The sequence below is a fragment of the Glandiceps talaboti genome, chromosome 13 (assembly GCF_964340395.1).
Source record: "Glandiceps talaboti chromosome 13, keGlaTala1.1, whole genome shotgun sequence".
Taxonomy (NCBI): domain Eukaryota; kingdom Metazoa; phylum Hemichordata; class Enteropneusta; family Spengelidae; genus Glandiceps; species Glandiceps talaboti.
The window spans coordinates 3,290,888-3,307,557 of NC_135561.1; the positions used below are offsets into that span (position 1 = coordinate 3,290,888).

At 36.2% G+C, this 16,670-nt stretch overlaps 1 protein-coding gene across 2 annotated transcripts; it reads left to right on the plus strand.

Annotated features, from left to right (window-relative positions):
- The first annotated feature begins 1,591 nt into the window (after window positions 1-1,591).
- LOC144445068 (uncharacterized) lies at window positions 1,592-11,386 on the plus strand. Of its 2 annotated transcripts, XM_078134618.1 has the most exons (8): window positions 1,592-1,709; window positions 3,561-3,576; window positions 4,711-4,941; window positions 7,183-7,404; window positions 7,794-8,006; window positions 8,951-9,178; window positions 9,512-9,730; window positions 10,754-11,386. In XM_078134618.1, the coding sequence occupies exons 1-8, from the start codon at window positions 1,650-1,652 to the stop codon at window positions 10,969-10,971; spliced, it is 1,407 nt and encodes a 468-aa protein (XP_077990744.1). In that variant the 5' UTR covers window positions 1,592-1,649; the 3' UTR covers window positions 10,972-11,386. The 2 variants fall into 2 exon arrangements, with proteins under 2 accessions (XP_077990744.1, XP_077990745.1); XM_078134619.1 differs by lacking the exon at window positions 4,711-4,941 and having other exon boundaries at window positions 1,612-1,709.
- Window positions 11,387-16,670: the final 5,284 nt, after the last annotated feature.

The window sequence follows — 16,670 nt, forward strand, 5'->3', positions numbered from 1 at the left end:
AGTATATATTCTGATGTTCTGTAAACAATTTTGATGGTTAGTAGTTTCAATGAAAGACAAAAAAACTTGTTCATCATCCAAGAAAAATGGTATAGTTCACTGCTTAATCTTATGACCAGGTCGAGCTTCTGTTTATCCTATCACCAGTGATCAGTAGGCTAAATATATTGAAATGATGGGTTGGTTGTCGGTTGGAAAAACTCTCTAAGATGTCTAGTAAGGAACATTTTTACTCACAGAGTCAAGCAACTTCTTTGAAGTGAATCCAAATTTTCGCTGACGTCTCGCCAGCATAGTCAGGGGTGTACTACAATAGGCTATTGTCGCTTGTCGTAGAAGTATACCCTTAACGATGCTGACGTCTCGTCAGCATAGTCAGGGGTGTACTACAATAGGCTATTGTCGCTTGTCTTAGAAGTATACCCTTAACGATGCTGACGTCTCGTCAGCATAGTCAGGGGTGTACTACAATAGGCTATTGTCGCTTGTCTTAGAAGTATACCCTTAACGATGCTGACGTCTCGTCAGCATAGTCAGGGGTGTACTACAATAGGCTATTGTCGCTTGTCTTAGAAGTATATACCCTTAACGATGCTGACGTCTCGTCAGCATAGTCAGGGGTGTACTACAATAGGCTATTGTCGCTTGTCTTAGAAGTATATACCCTTAACGATGCTGACGTCTCGTCAGCATAGTCAGGGGTGTACTACAATAGGCTATTGTCGCTTGTCTTGGAAGTATACCCTTAACGATGCTGACGTCTCGTCAGCATAGTCAGGGGTGTACTACAATAGGCTGTTGTCGCTTGTCTTAGAAGTACATGTATATACCCTTAACGATGCTGACGATCGAGACGTTAGAGACAATTTGGGATTCTGCGAGTAGAAATTTTCATTACTTGGTATGAACCCAGATTTTATGAACATTCATTCTTGCACTCTAATGTGTGTTTAACCATGGCCAATATAACTATCAGGAAAAAAGACACCGTCCCTTTTTATCCAGTATTTCATACATCCTAAACTCGTGAAAAAGTGTTTACAATTTTAGTATGTTTTTTCGATGCTAATATTTGGCGATCTTAGTTTTTGTTTTATTCATTCCTAACTGTTGTTGGTTTTAACTCATTACTTTTGGAAGCATTTCAGGGATGGCAGCTAGCGTAGACCTCCTATTTTTAGGGATGGCAGCATAGACCCCCTATCTTTAGGGATGGCAGCGTAGACCCCCTATCTTTGTACTAGTAAATGGATAGATGGTTAAAGAATAAATGGAAATACTTCAGAAACTTATAATTTCCAAAATTCGTCTCATTTTCTTCATAAATTGCCAAGCTAATAAATTCCAGAAAACCATGTAATAACGACATACAAATATCATGTTGAAATATTTGAAACATTCAAAGGGAATGCTTATACGTGTTTGCAATCTAGTTTATTTTGGGCCGTCGATGTACTGCCCTTAGTTTTTCTATACGTGTCAGTTTTTCTTAAAAAGTGCCTGTGATTTGAATTGCTGGTAGGTATGTCAGTGAATAAATTTGTTCACACTTACCCCAACATGGGCATTAAATATCATCACACCCCGCGCATTTTAAGCACATCGGACCAACAACTTTGTTCAGAACCTGAGTAGAAAGTGTTGCTGCCATGAGGGTGTTTGTACCAATTCGTGTCATAGCACTGGTTTCATTCATGCTGTACACGACAGTAAGTTTTTATATTACTTTTATTTATACTCCAATGTTTGTTCACATTCATGGTGCTATATATGAAAAGGTGTATACGGAATACATTATTTGGATTTGTGAACACAACAGTATTATTTAGATACAGATAAAGTTCAAAATCTCTTTTCACATTATTGCCAGTGCAGCCATTGAAACAATTTAACGAAATCCTTACAGAACGGTTTACCATGTATATCCCCGTGCATGTGAAGCCCTCAAGAAATCTCGTATGGATTGTTATAGTAGTATGTTGTCAATGTTATTTTAATGTACCATTGTTCGTATTTTTTTTTATTTTATATTACATCTCCAATGTACTGTAAGCAAGGGAGGGGGAGGAGGAGTTGACGGACTTTGAAATTTTTATGACAGCGCGAAGGGGAGGGGAAGAAGGAACTACGAAAATTTGTTTACCGTCAATTGTGCACATTTCCTAAACATAGAGCTGATTGTAAGAAATAAAAGGGTAAAATTCAAAATGACTGAATAAAATACTATATTAACTCAATTGTTTTACCATATGTATAGATAGCTTGTTTTCTTATACAAACTTGTCCGACCTACTACCTACTCAATGTGATTCACCAGTTTACCTGTTGAATAGATTTATGGAGGGTTTTCAGTTACGCAAACCAAAGGATTATAATTCAATACCTAATTGGAGTGTGTTTTCAAAGAAATTAACTAATTAGGCCTAAAACATTGTGTGGTTCCGATTACGTTACATTTTAGAATAGGTGAGGTAAGTTGATTTTTTATTTTTATTTTATGTTTTGTTTTGTGTGTGTGAGTGTCTAGTTGAGGTAGTTACCTTTGTTTTCCATATGGTCTCTGTGTTATTGGTTTCTTCCCATCAGATGTACAGCCATTAGAGATTGGAAAAACAGTTTTATATTGTCTTTTTAAGTTGATGTCAGTTTCTGCATCCACTATTTCTCGTGAGACTTCACAATTTTCGTGATTTTATTTCTTTTTTGAATACATAAAAAAAAAACGTTTAGGGTGGGCAACGAAAAACTAAGTGTGGTCGGGTATCCAGACCCAAAATTATTTTTTGTTTAGGCGTTATTTGAATGTACGTACATGATTATATCTTTTATTTATTTATTTATTTATTTATTTATTTATTTATTTGGTTTTATTTATTTATTTATTTATTTATTTATTTGTTTGTTTGTTTGTTTGTTTGTTTGTTTATTTATTTACAAAAAGGTGACAAAACCTGAACACCTAACAACAGTCATCTCACAAAACTCTTAAGTGGAATGAGTTAGGTAGCTTTCTACTTAAATAAAAAAGCCAACCAAATCTGATTGATTTTTTATGTTGTACTAGTTATATGGTATATCATAAATGGTTTCCCAGGGAATGATCATTTTAGATTTTATGGCCGTGGCTTGCATAGTAGTACGAATTTACATGATTTAGTACATCTACCGAATACATTATGCATCATTAATAGTGACTCAGATTCAATTAGTGAATAATGTATTATATAATGACATTTGCCATCTCCATGGCTTGTATCTCAAACCATCATATTGTTTATACACAAAACACAATAAGAGAATAAATCCTTATAGCTATGTTGCCTCCCCCCCCCCCAAAAAAAAGTATGTAAATAAATAAATGAAAAATAGCCACAGCTCCTGTAGAGTAATATAGATATATTTTAAAAAAGTGAAAGTTACTAACGGCAGGCATTCAGTGTATATCTCGTTCTGTCTTGGAAGCATGTCATTTACCCCTCGTTCGAGTTCTTTCTCGGAGAGTTTGAAAATACTGTCACACTGTTTTCAACACATTAGTGTCTATCTCTTTTTTGTTCCAGGTCCATTTGTGTGCAGGTGAGTGTAATACCATTAGAACTACTAATTCCCAGGCATTACATCACATGATACATCAGTTGCTTAAGCCTACTGTCTTTGTTTCAATTTTTTTTCTTTTTTTTTTTAAATTTACTTTACACCTTTTCTCATTTAGGTTAACTATATCCCTCATAACGTTTTCTTATGGTGCCATAAGCTTTGTCTTCGTTGCTGATTTAAGTAGTAACATTTAGTAATTCAAAAGAAATGATATTTGGTACGCCAGTCGAACGAGATTATGTGAAGAACTGATAAGACTTTGGGGAAAATTCGTACATTTAAACCACTGGTACGTAATATGTGGCAAATTTTTAGTGAAATCTGTTTGCACTTATGTGCGTAAGCATCGTAGCATATATCGTTGACACATTTTCTCAAAATTAATATTAATCAAAAACTAAGTTGAGATGAAATTATGAACATGTATACAACATGGTTATTAATCAGTATTCAGACGACGATTATATTTTGGCATATTCGTGAGAGAAAACATTGAAATAGTTTTTGATTATCCCACCTGAGGTAGGTGGGGGTGGGCTATTACGTCCATGCGTGTGTGCGTCTGTTCGTCCGTTCGTCCGTAATACATCATTAGAACTCATTTCTCAGACATGCAATATCCGATTACTTTCAAACCTGGCACAAAGGTCACATGTCATATAGGACATATGCACGTCTCTTTGGTTCTTGATATATGCAAATTTGACCGAATGGCGGCCATATTTGTAGTTAAAAATCAATATGTTTCAATTTAGTTCCAACATGAAATCTGTGTGTATTAATTTGCATAATTAGTATTGTACTTCATACACATATTTCTCAATACACAATATGTCAAATACTGCTAGTTTCAAATGACATGAAATCTGCTACACATTATTCTGTAAGGCTCTTGGGTAATGATTTGAGAAAATGTTATTTCCTCCCTTGTATTTAAAGTAGTAATGTTTATGTCAAAGAACACTTGACGTGTGTATGGTATATGATTGAAACACTATGTCGAAATAACTATTTAGTGGAATAGTGTACATTTTGGTATAGTATCTAAATATTGTTCTCCAGTGAGAAATTTACGAGAGTAATTAAGTTCACACATATTTAAATGCAATTTAGGAGACGAGTCTTCTGATTTGATAAATATTGCTGGGGAGGGCACTGCTTCTCAAAGTAGCAACTACGGTAATGTCCATGCAGACAGAGCTATCGATGGTAATACCCAAAGTACATGGAGTGCGAATACTTGCTCTCACACAAACAGCGACCAGGGTGCCTGGTGGAAAGTCGATCTAGGAACGTCTTATGATGTATCCAAGGTTATTGTAACCAATCGTCAAGACTGCTGTAGTAAGTAGACCATAGTGTATCCAATCTTACATTTTAGACTGACTTCAATATACCTTCTAGTAGTGAATTATTCAAGCAATATAAGTTCAAGTTCAATAGCAGTGCCATGATACCCATTCTCTACAACATTAAAGAGTCGAGTCTAGCCTGGCACCAACCCTTGGTAGATTTGTTCGTCTGGTAATAGAGTAATGTTTTGAATTTGTTGTTAATTTCAAATTTTGTGAAGGCAGATATGGTCAACTTTTTTTCCCAAGTTACTAGTAGCCTCCCAAGGGATTGGTGTCAGTCACCAGGACAGCAGGCATGTAATTGATTGATCGATTGATCAATTTATTGATCCATTATTTGATTGAATGATTAATTTTTATATTTAACTTGATTTTTGTGCGTGTGATATTGATCAATTGACTGATTGATTTCTGCGGTGATGTACAACTTTTTTTTCCATCTTTGCCTGGCTAGTTTTCTCTTTTCAGTTGTATATATTTCTCTCTTTATTGACTAAATAAAAACATCTTGTCCATTCTTATCCTCTTATCTAAATGAAAACACCCCTAATCATCTAATTACCAAGGCATCCATTACAGGAACAATTTGTTTTATCGTTTATCGTCTGGGAGATTACGTCAAACACACACGAAGCAATGTACAAACTAGTTTGTATATGGCCGAGAAAAGAGAAAACTAGCCAGGGAAAGAACGAAAACAACGTTTTATATTACCACAAAAATCAACCAGTCAATGTCATACAAAAATAAGTTCTTTTAAACCACAAAAATTAATCGTTCAATTAATCTATCAAACAATCAATCAATCGGTCGATCGATCGATCAATTACAAATACATGCCTGTGGTCCCCTATGGTCACCAGTGCTCAGATGTTATCGACTTGAAATGTGGTCACTAAACAGCAAACAAAGAAAGAGTGATAGACAGGTGCGCAGATTACGCTAGCCAATCAGACAAGAGGATACTAAGACTAAGGTTACTATATATGCAAATTATCAAAACTGCCAGACCAATTGCTTGGGTATTTGGTGGGAAAAGTACTTAGGATGTGTCGGTGAGAAATTGCTCAAATAAATCGGTCGCATCAGAAATGTGCTTTTTGTGTCTAAAAATGTTATGGGGTGTAGCTTACACTCTCAGTGAGACGTTCTAATTTTATTGTTTACTGATGTCATATACTCATTAAATCTTTATGTGATGCAATTTACAGTTACTTGGTTACAGAACCATTGTTAATCTCTCCTTGAGATTCCCTGGTAACACACTTTTCAGCTCAACAAAACTATAATTTAGGTTAACCATGCTATGGATGTGGTAAAATATATGTATGTCCGTACGTCCGTCCGTTTCTCTGTCTGTCTGTCTGTCTGTCTGTCTGTCTGTCTGTCTGTCTGTCTGTCTGTCTGTCTGTCTGTCTGTCTGTCTGTCTGTCTGTCTATCTGTCTGTCTGTCTCTATGAATGACAGTCAAAAGCCACTGGAAACACTATTTTGATATTTGGTGGGATGATGCTATTGGTCTCTACTTGGTAAATGTTCAAAGCACGATACACATATCTGCCTAGCAACAAGACCATCCCATAGCAACAGCAAAGTGATGCAAAGGTAACGATAGGGATGGATAGGCATTAAAAAATAGACACATATTTACCTAGTGACAAGACCATGTCCATAGCAGCAGTCAAATGTTGGCGCATATTGCAATTGTAACAACAGGGTTAGAGTGAAAAGTTGATAAGCCATTCAAAAAAGTAAACAGATATGCCTAGCAACAGACCATGTCCATAGCAATAGCCAAATAATGGTGTGTATTGCAAATACAACAGGGATGGATAGCAATAAGACCGCGCCCATAGCAACAATGAAATGATAACAAATTGTGAGGATGGGCAAGTGGATAAACGTTCAGAAAATGACACATTTATGACTAGCAACTAGACTACGCCAATAGCAGCAGCTAATTGATGGTGTTTATCAGAAAGAAATATTTTAATAACATATTGTTTGATTGGGCTGGATCAGCATGGGGATAAACATTTTTTAAAGATAACACAAATGTACACTTTGCTATAACGCCATTGGCTCTATTTTTTATTTCTTTGCGACCGTGTGGGATCGGACTAAATATCTCTCAGAGTGCAACTGACTGTTAATGCTTCACGTTCAACTTTGATGTATTGTCAATTCATTTATCATTTATATGTACGTAACCCACTTATCCTGTCTGTAGGTGGACGAATACTGAATGCTGAAGTGAGAGTAGGAGACAGTGCGAACATTGGTGAAAATACCCGTTGCGGGGAACTGGTTGGTGCGGATAGAGTGCATGACGAAACATTGACTTTTGACTGTGATGGTCTTGTCAGTGGTCGGTACGTCAGTGTTCAACTGGTGGGTCGAGCAGATTACCTGCATGTGTGCGAAGTTCAAGTCATGGTCCCTGGTCAATGTGGTAGGTAGAGACAAGAAAATCAAATTAACCCAAACTTCCGCGCAATCGACTACACATGTAAAAGAAAAAAAAAGTGACAGGTATTATATAAACCATTTACAAGTTAATATAATCGTTTCAAAATTCCTTAAAATGTTTGTATATGCATTCTTATATTCCTTGAGCTCATTCGCCATCACGACTTATCACTTAACTTCGACAAGTGCAGAATTAGCTGCATTTCCATATGTGTGTGTGTGTGTGTGTGTGTGTGTGTGTGTGTGTGTGTGTGTGTGTGTGTGTGTGTGTGTGTGTGTGTGTGTGTGTGTGTGTGTGGATAGGTGAATCACAGTCACATCATCAGACTGGGAAATGGTGCTTAAATTGTCTTACATGTATATTCACTTTAGGTATCAATATTGCTACAAGCGGGATTGCCTCTCAAAGTAGCAACTACGGTAATGTCCATGCAGACAGAGCTATTGATGGTAATACCCAAAGTACATGGAGTGCGAATACTTGCTCTCATACCAACAGCGACCAGGGTGCTTGGTGGAAAGTCGATCTAGGAAAGTCTTATGATGTATTCGGGGTCATTGTAACCAATCGTCAGGACTGCTGTAGTAAGTAGACCACACTGTGTCCATATTTATATTTTAGTCTGACTAGTACTTAAAATAAACTTGGTATTAAAAACGATTTAAAACTATATTGTGTATATTATCATTCAGTATGCAGTAAATCACATGCTGTCTATGACCTCATTGTAACTAATCGTCAGGACTCTATGTTGTATAGTTAGTAGTATGAAGTGAATGTATGTGTATGATAGGGGATTGACTTCAGTCCTGCTCCAGTAAGTCGGAAGTTGACAATTAAACGCTAAAATGTTAGTTTTTAATGAGCGATATTAGTTCGTGTTATGAATTATACACATTCCATTCATAAAATATTTATTTCTTCAAAATATCTTCTCCTTTTTCATTTTTCATGTATTAAAAGGGAATGTGTCCAAGTTCATACAGCTTCAACTTTCTAGGATCTATCATTTCGTATGATATAAAGCGGGGGAAATAATGAGAACACATTGTTAAAAAGTACAGTATTTTTAGGCGCTTTAAAAACGTACTTACAGTATAATATATTAATAATAATCCATCGTTGTTTGCCTCGAGATAAGCTAGATGTATGTGTATGAAGAGAAAATATGGAAAGCATAGCCTGTTTATTCCACTTCGTGTCGTTAATTTTATGGCGTTACCAATATGACTCAAACATTCAGAATTACCATCATTTTTCTACTTTTTTCTTAAATCAAGTTTGCACAGGTATAATATTTTAATGACATTATTATTCAGTATTTTTCATTTATTCAGCCAGAATATACTGGTATCTCTAGTCTTCGACTCGGAGTGAAAGTGCCTCTTTTCTCAGTTGTGTTTTCCTGGAATATCTAAACATTGATGCCCACTATTTTGCCGGTATCTGTTGATACATATGCTTGTCTTTAATGTGCCAATTCAAGCACTTTTACGAAAATACAAATATGTACACTTGCTATCTACAGGTGAACGAATACTGAATGCTGAAGTGAGAGTAGGAGACAGTGCGAACATTGGTGAAAATACCCGTTGCGGGGAGCTGGTTGGTGCGGATAGAATGAATGACGAAACATTGACTTTTGACTGTGATGGTCTTGTCAGTGGTCGGTACGTCAGTGTTCAACTGGTGGATCGAGCAGATTACCTGCATGTTTGTGAAGTGCAAGCCTTGGTCCCTCCACAACGTGCCAATGGTAGGTAGAGAAAATCAAATCAAATTAACCCAAACAATCACCATCGACTTCACTTGTCAAAAGTGACAGGTATTATAGAAACCATTCATAAGCGATGAATGTTATCAATATTTGATGTTTGTACATGCTTTCTTATATTCCTTGAGCTCATTCCCAATCACGACTTATTATGTAACTTTGACAAGTACAGAATTACAGAATTAAATAGAAAGCATTTCCATTTATATTTGTGTTTTAAGCTTCGTGAAGACTATATGTCGATAGGTGAATCACGGTCACTTCACCAGATATGGAAAAAGTGCTTAAATTCTTTTACATGTATTATCACCTTAGGTATAAATGTTGCTACAACCGGAACTGCTTCTCAAAGTAGCAACTACGGCAGTGTCCAGGGCCATGCAGACAGAGCTATCGATGGTAATACCCAAAGTACATGGAGTGCGAATACTTGCTCTCATACCAACAGCGACCAGGGTGCTTGGTGGAAAGTCGACCTAGGGAGGTCTTATGATGTACTTGAGGTCATTGTAACCAATCGTCAGGACTGCTGTAGTAAGTAGACCACACTGTGTCCATACTTACGTTTTAATTTGACTTAAAATAACCTGGTTTTAAAAACGATTCAAAACTACATTTGATATATTCTATAGTTCAGTATAAATGATTGATTGATTGATTGATTGATTGATTGATTGATTGATTGATTGATTGATTGATTGATTGATTGATTGATTGATTGATTGATTGATTGATTGATTTAGAGTTGCTTGCTACATAAACTCATCTATTGTAACTAATCAGTAGGACTCTATATTGTAGTAAGTAATGCGAAGTGAATTATGTATATAATTAGGACTTCAGACCTGCTCCTGTAATTGAGTGTGTAAAATGATTTCATAAAAAAAAAATTCAGAAATAGACAGTTAAATGCTAAAATGAATGTTAGTTTTAATGAACGAGACCAGTTCTTGTTATCAATTATGATATAAGATCTGTTCAAAAAATTGCATTCCTTTATGACATTTTGTTGTTGTTGCATTTTTCAAGTATGAAGATGTGTCAAACTTTCTATGGCTTAAACTCTGTAGGGTTTACCGTTACGTTCCATATGATCTAATAAGGGGGGGGAAATATTGAGAACACATTGTAAAAAAAAACACTCTTGTATTCGCTCAATAAAGTACTGGGATTATAGTATATTAACAACAATCGTTTCACGTGGACACAAGCCGACATGTACGTGATTTAACTGAAAATATGGCTATGACTCAAAAACATTCAAAACCATCATTGTTCGATTTTTTTCTTAATTAAAGCTTGCACAGGTATAACATTTTAATGATATTATTTTCGTTCACTCAGGCTGACTATACGTAGTATTGTCTGTAGTTTTCAACTCGAAGTTACATGCCTCCTTTGTCGGTTGTGTTTTCCTCGGCTGAACAAAGAAAAATGTTGGAATATCTAATAATTGATACCCAATATTTTGCCCTAATCTGTTGATACATATCATGCAAAAACTACGGATTCAAGCACTTTTACGAAAATGCAAATATGTACACTTGCTATCTACAGGTGGACGAATACTAAATGCTGAAGTGAGAGTAGGAGACAGTGCGAACATTGGTGAAAATACCCGTTGCGGGGAGCTGGTTGGTGCGGATAGAGTGCATGACGAAACATTGACTTTTCAATGTGATGGTCTTGTCAGTGGTCGGTACGTCAGTGTTCAACTGGTGGATCGAGCAGATTACCTACACGTGTGCGAAGTTCAAGTCATGGCAGTTCAATAAGTCCAGCCAAGACATCTTTCTTTCAACACTGATAGGAAACGTATCATATCAGATAAAGAATATATACCAGTAAATCTTATGTTTTAGAACAGTTCAACTGAATTATGAAATGAAATGTATCATTCCTAGCCTGCTTTCGTCGGTATTTGGGACAGCAATAACATTGGTTTTATTCACTGCATTACAAATCCACATATACAATAACTATTCTCTTGTTAATTATTCTTTTTTCTCGATTTATATCGCTTTTTTTCATCGAACAACTTCTTTATTCGTGTCTGTTTTCCGCCATAATTCAGACAAATCCAGTGTTGTATACCACTCCTTTAATTATGAGCTCCTCTCTATCGAGTATCAATCAATCAAAAGGTTAAAAGAAAGTAAAAGGAGGAAAAAGAACAACATAGAGGGTAATAAAGAGGTATTCTGTGTGACTCAATTGCATTTACCCTTACATTGTTCAATGAGTATGCATAATGTCGAATGTACTTTACTGGTGCAGCAGTAATCACACGCTGTTCAGAGAGAAGAGGTCCAAAATGTGGCTGGTAACGGCACTGTCGACAGTCTAAATCTTGGCACGTTTGCCAAAGTTGGCAAAGAGGCTTATTCCTGAAGATTCTTATGAGCACTACGTATTTTCTGGTGCACTATGACATAGTTAGCAGTCAGGTTTGACTAAATATTTGTGAATTGCTAATCTATTGTCTCGCAATGTATACGTTCCAGTCAGTGAACGTTACGGTAGCAAAATAGAGATGGCAGTACGTAGAGATGTAAATTGCATGATACACTGATACATTACGGGAATATTAATAATTGACTATAATGATTGTAGATCCCATGTACAAATGGCCACTCCGTTACAACAACAACAACCCCCCCACCACCACCTCTCACCTATGTACAAATGGCCACTCTGTTACAGCCCCCACCACCACCTCTCACCTATGTACAAATTGCCACTACGTTACAATACCCCCCCCCCACCTCTCACCTTTGTACAAATGGCCAATCCGTTACACCCACAAGTATCCACTCCATTACATCACTACCCCTAACCTCTGTAGCCACGCCATTACATGCTCACCTCTGAACAAATAGTCACCCATTACATTACCCCCCCCCTCCCCTATGCACAAATAGTCACACTATTACACTCCAACCTTGACCTATATTAAAATAGCCCCTCTGTGGCATCCCACCCCTCACCTACGTACAAATAGTCACTCTATTACACCCTTCCTCTGGACAAAGTCACTCCATTACATCAACACCCCTCACCTATGTACAAATGATCCCCACCCTCACCATGCAACAACTAGCCTCTCCATTACATCCCCACCCCTCACCTCTGAACAAATAGTAACAACACACCCCCCATACCCACCCCTCACGTTGGAACAAATAGCCACTCCATTACATCCCCACCCCCAACTCTGGACAAATAGCCATTCCATTGCATCCCCACCCCTCACTTCTGGACAAACAGTCAACCCATTACAACCCCACCCGTCACCTCTAGACAAGTAGTCAGTCTGTTACATCCTCCCTCCTCACCGATGGACAAAGTCACGCCATTATATTCCACCCTGCATATGTAGAATAGCCACTCTGTTACACCATATCCAAATGATTGCATCTTTTCTTGTAAACCGCATTCGATTTAATTTATCTTTAATTCATTTTCATGTTTGGAATTGCTCCCTGTCATTTTTATCTCCCTATAGGGAGATTATGTTATACCTTTGTCTGTCTGTCTGTCTGTCTGTCTGTCTGTCTGTCTGTCTGTCTGTCTGTCTGTCTGTCTGTCTGTCTGTCTGTCTGTCCGTCTGTCTGTCTGTCTGTATGTCTGTCTGTCTGTCCATGTGTGTATGTCTGTTTGTCTGTCCACCCGTCTGTCCACCTGTCTGACTGACTCTGTCTGTCCACCTGTCTGTCTGTGGACATGAATGAGTACTGCATCAACTCTAATGAAACTTCCTACACTCCTTCCATATGCTAATCAAAAGAGCTGATTAGATTTTGGTAAATATCCAATGAACATTAATTAGTAATTTGCATAATTGATGATTTTTAGTAATTAGGCTACGTGTTAAGTATACACACTTCATATCCAACAAAATTTGGTACATGCATTAACCATAACAAAGCGCATATGTCGCATATACTTAGTTGATGTAGCTATAGTTTTAATGAATAATTTTCATAACTTAGGCTGTCTTAAATATACACTTTTTAAATTCAGCAGCATTTGGTACATACATCAACCATAACAAAGCACATATGTCCTAAAAAGCTCGTTGGCGTAGTTTTTAGTTGAAATGAGTAATTTGCATAATTAATGATTTTCAGTAATTAAGCCATATCTAAAAAATGCACACTTTAAATTTCACAACATTTGGTATAATCAACCAAAATAAGTACACACGTGCTATAAAGTCTGTTGGCATAATTAGTAGTGTTTAATGAGTAATTTCTTTCATTAATGATATTTTGTAATTAAGCCATATCTATAAAATGCAAGCTTCAAATTTCGTATAATTTGGTACATGTACATATATCAACCATGTCAAAGCACACATGTCTTACAAAGACAGTTGGTATAGTTTTAAGTTTTAATAAGTAATTTGCATAGTTAATTGTTTTCGGTAATTAGGCTGTATCTTAGAATGAACACTTCAAATTTCATTTAACTTGGTACATACATCAACTATGACAAATCACACGTGTTTGATGTAGTTTTTATTTGATTTCACATTGCGATGTTTAATTTGCATAAATAATCATTTTTGATAATGAGCAATATCTTTACAATGCAAGCTTTAAATTTCAAATAATTTAGTGTATGCATTGATGGTAAAGAATGCATGTCATGATGTGTCCTTTAAAGCTTGTTGAAGTAGCTCATAATCTTAATGGTTATTTTACATAATTAATTATTTTCGATAATTAGGCAATATTTATGTTCCCTATGCAAGCTCCAAATTTTATATAGTTTCATATTATTAATTTCCAATTAAACGGTACATTATATATAATACCTATGGCTCAGAATGCTTTCCAACAATCTGTGTAGGAACAATAATATATGGTTTTACCCTTACGGGATGTATTTATTTTAAATCTACTAAACTTTTCGGATGACAAACCATTTTTTAGAAATATTTCAACCAGGGAGGATAATATTTTCAATTGAGGGCCACTTTTTAGCACAACGTAATTGAAGAGGGCCACGTTTTATGCTACAGACAAGGTTTTGATATTTTCCCCAACCCTCCCTCCCTTGTAATGACTGAGGGCGACCTAACCATTACACATATGCCCTCTACGACAACTTCGCTGTAAACGATGGTCTTAATTTATTCATAGATGTCAACTCTGGTCATGCAGCAGGTCTAAAGACAGATATCAAATTCATTTGTTAAGAACATCACTAGAATTATCATCGATTGTTCAACTTTTTTATTCAAACTACATTTTGTCAAACTTAGGTGTAAGTTTTATTGCGGTATACGGATGTTGCCACTTCATGTTCTCATTTATGGTCTGATCAGACACTGCTAAAAGAAAATAACGAAATGATAATTCATTGTGTTATTTTGAATTTGATTGATAACAATGTAGAGTTTAGGAAACAAGATGCATAACTGGCATTGGGGCGGCCTTATTCTATGTTTTTCATGACCGATGACCCCATATTTCTTCATTCAGACGATTTTTAAAACGCCCTCTACGGCAGGATTTTAAAAATGACATCTTCACTGATTGTCAGATTGCAACCCATCGAGCGCGTATCAGAGATAAATTATAGTTTGTTAATCCGCGATACCAAGTGGCCAAGTGATAAACCTATTGAAACTCTCAACTAAAATAGACATTTAGGCAAACTCTCAATTTGTGTTTTTCTATACCTTATCCATTGAATTGCGATTTTTCAAAAATCGAAATTGAATGTACACAAGATCATTCAATTTTCGAAAAGGTAAAACCCTCTCAATGAGTGACATTAAGTGGCCACTTGATGTGAAGGATTTTTGTTGCTGAAATTCTGGAAATCTAATAAAGCAAATGTTTCAAAGTTTCCTTCTGATTTTGAATTGAAGTATCACCAAAATATACTCATACATCTACTTTCTTTTACTCTTTTTTAACCGACCGGCCGACCCATCATGTTTAAAGGTGTTACGATGAAAACACAGAGTTAATTATAAGTACAGGCAGCCCTACATATAACAAGTCATAACAAACTATCGTCTGTAGAATACGTCGCGTCGAGGCGCCATCGCCGTTTTCGGTCCACCACCCTCAGGCTCGATTAGGAGCTGTTTGAAACGGTATCTCATACATGTACAGTCGTATAGTATTACTTGCAAGCTTTGAATACGGGACAAGCTGTCGATAAATTGTTAACATTAACAGTACTTTACAAATGGATGGCAAAAGCTTCCTTCAAACCCGAAACCATTTCTTAAAGTCCAAGGCTTCAATTCCCAGGTTCTCGTATTTTAGTGAGTGTTATGTTATGTTATGTTATGTTATGTTATGTTATATTATCAGTGGCAGCCTTGTGAATTACATTAGGATAATTGGTTCTGAACCAACCTTTTCTATAGCTCTAAAAACAACTATTACACCAACCCTGCTACTAAAATAAGTTCTTCTACTATGATTGCAAGGCAAACAGAGTATTACGAAAGCCATTCGAGTATAGTGGTATGTACCATGATTCTCTCCAGTGCCTGCACTGGAGAGATATTCTTTATTGATTTATATCACTATTTGCTTTTTTTGTATTAGTTTGGTTTTTTATATGTATTTTCTTGTAAATTATAGGTGTATTTCTTTTATATGGGCCTTAAGCCTGATCCAAACAATAAATAAAAAAAAATATAATAGGACCTTCGATGATGAAGTCATATGTACATGTGTCACATGACAGCGGGTAATTTCTGTTGCCATTGGAATTCTGTCAAATGAAATACAGGTAACCATCAGTTGTTATTGGCAGAGCTCAATCATTGTATTCCCAGGCTAAATGAACAGAAAATCAATATTATGCTATCAGGTGTGCGTGCGGCATGAGAAAATAATGTCATCGAAGGCATGCATCAACATTAACATTATACTAGAGTACACTAAAGATTTTATGTAAGTAATTTCACTCGAGTAAAACACTTACAAACTCAGTTTGAGTCCATATTAACATGTTTAAGAAATAAAACGTCAGGAGAGACGGGATATTTACACTTTACCAGAGCGGCTTGTGTGTTTTACCTCTTGCTAAATATATCACTGTTATTTTGGATATAGTGGCATGTGTTGTTTGGTGATGTCTGCATCTACCATATTGATATGTAAAACATACACATTACATGACATGAATAACTCAACAATGTCATGCAAAACTCAATTTTGTTTAAAGGTATTGAGGCCATTAAAAAAAGGAACCCAGTCCTCTCGAAATATTTGGGCGTGGTGGCGATATTTCTTTATTTTTTTTTTTACTCCTCATACCATACAATAAAGGGTATGGTACACATACATCCCAAAAAATAAATTTACCTAATTAACTGATAAAAAAGGAGACGCACGTTATGTTTTTAAACCGTATGACTGGGGACTAGCAAATACCAAACACAGAGATAATCAGTGGCCAGTCCCCATTTCGAGAGATTACGTGTGATTGGCAATCAAAC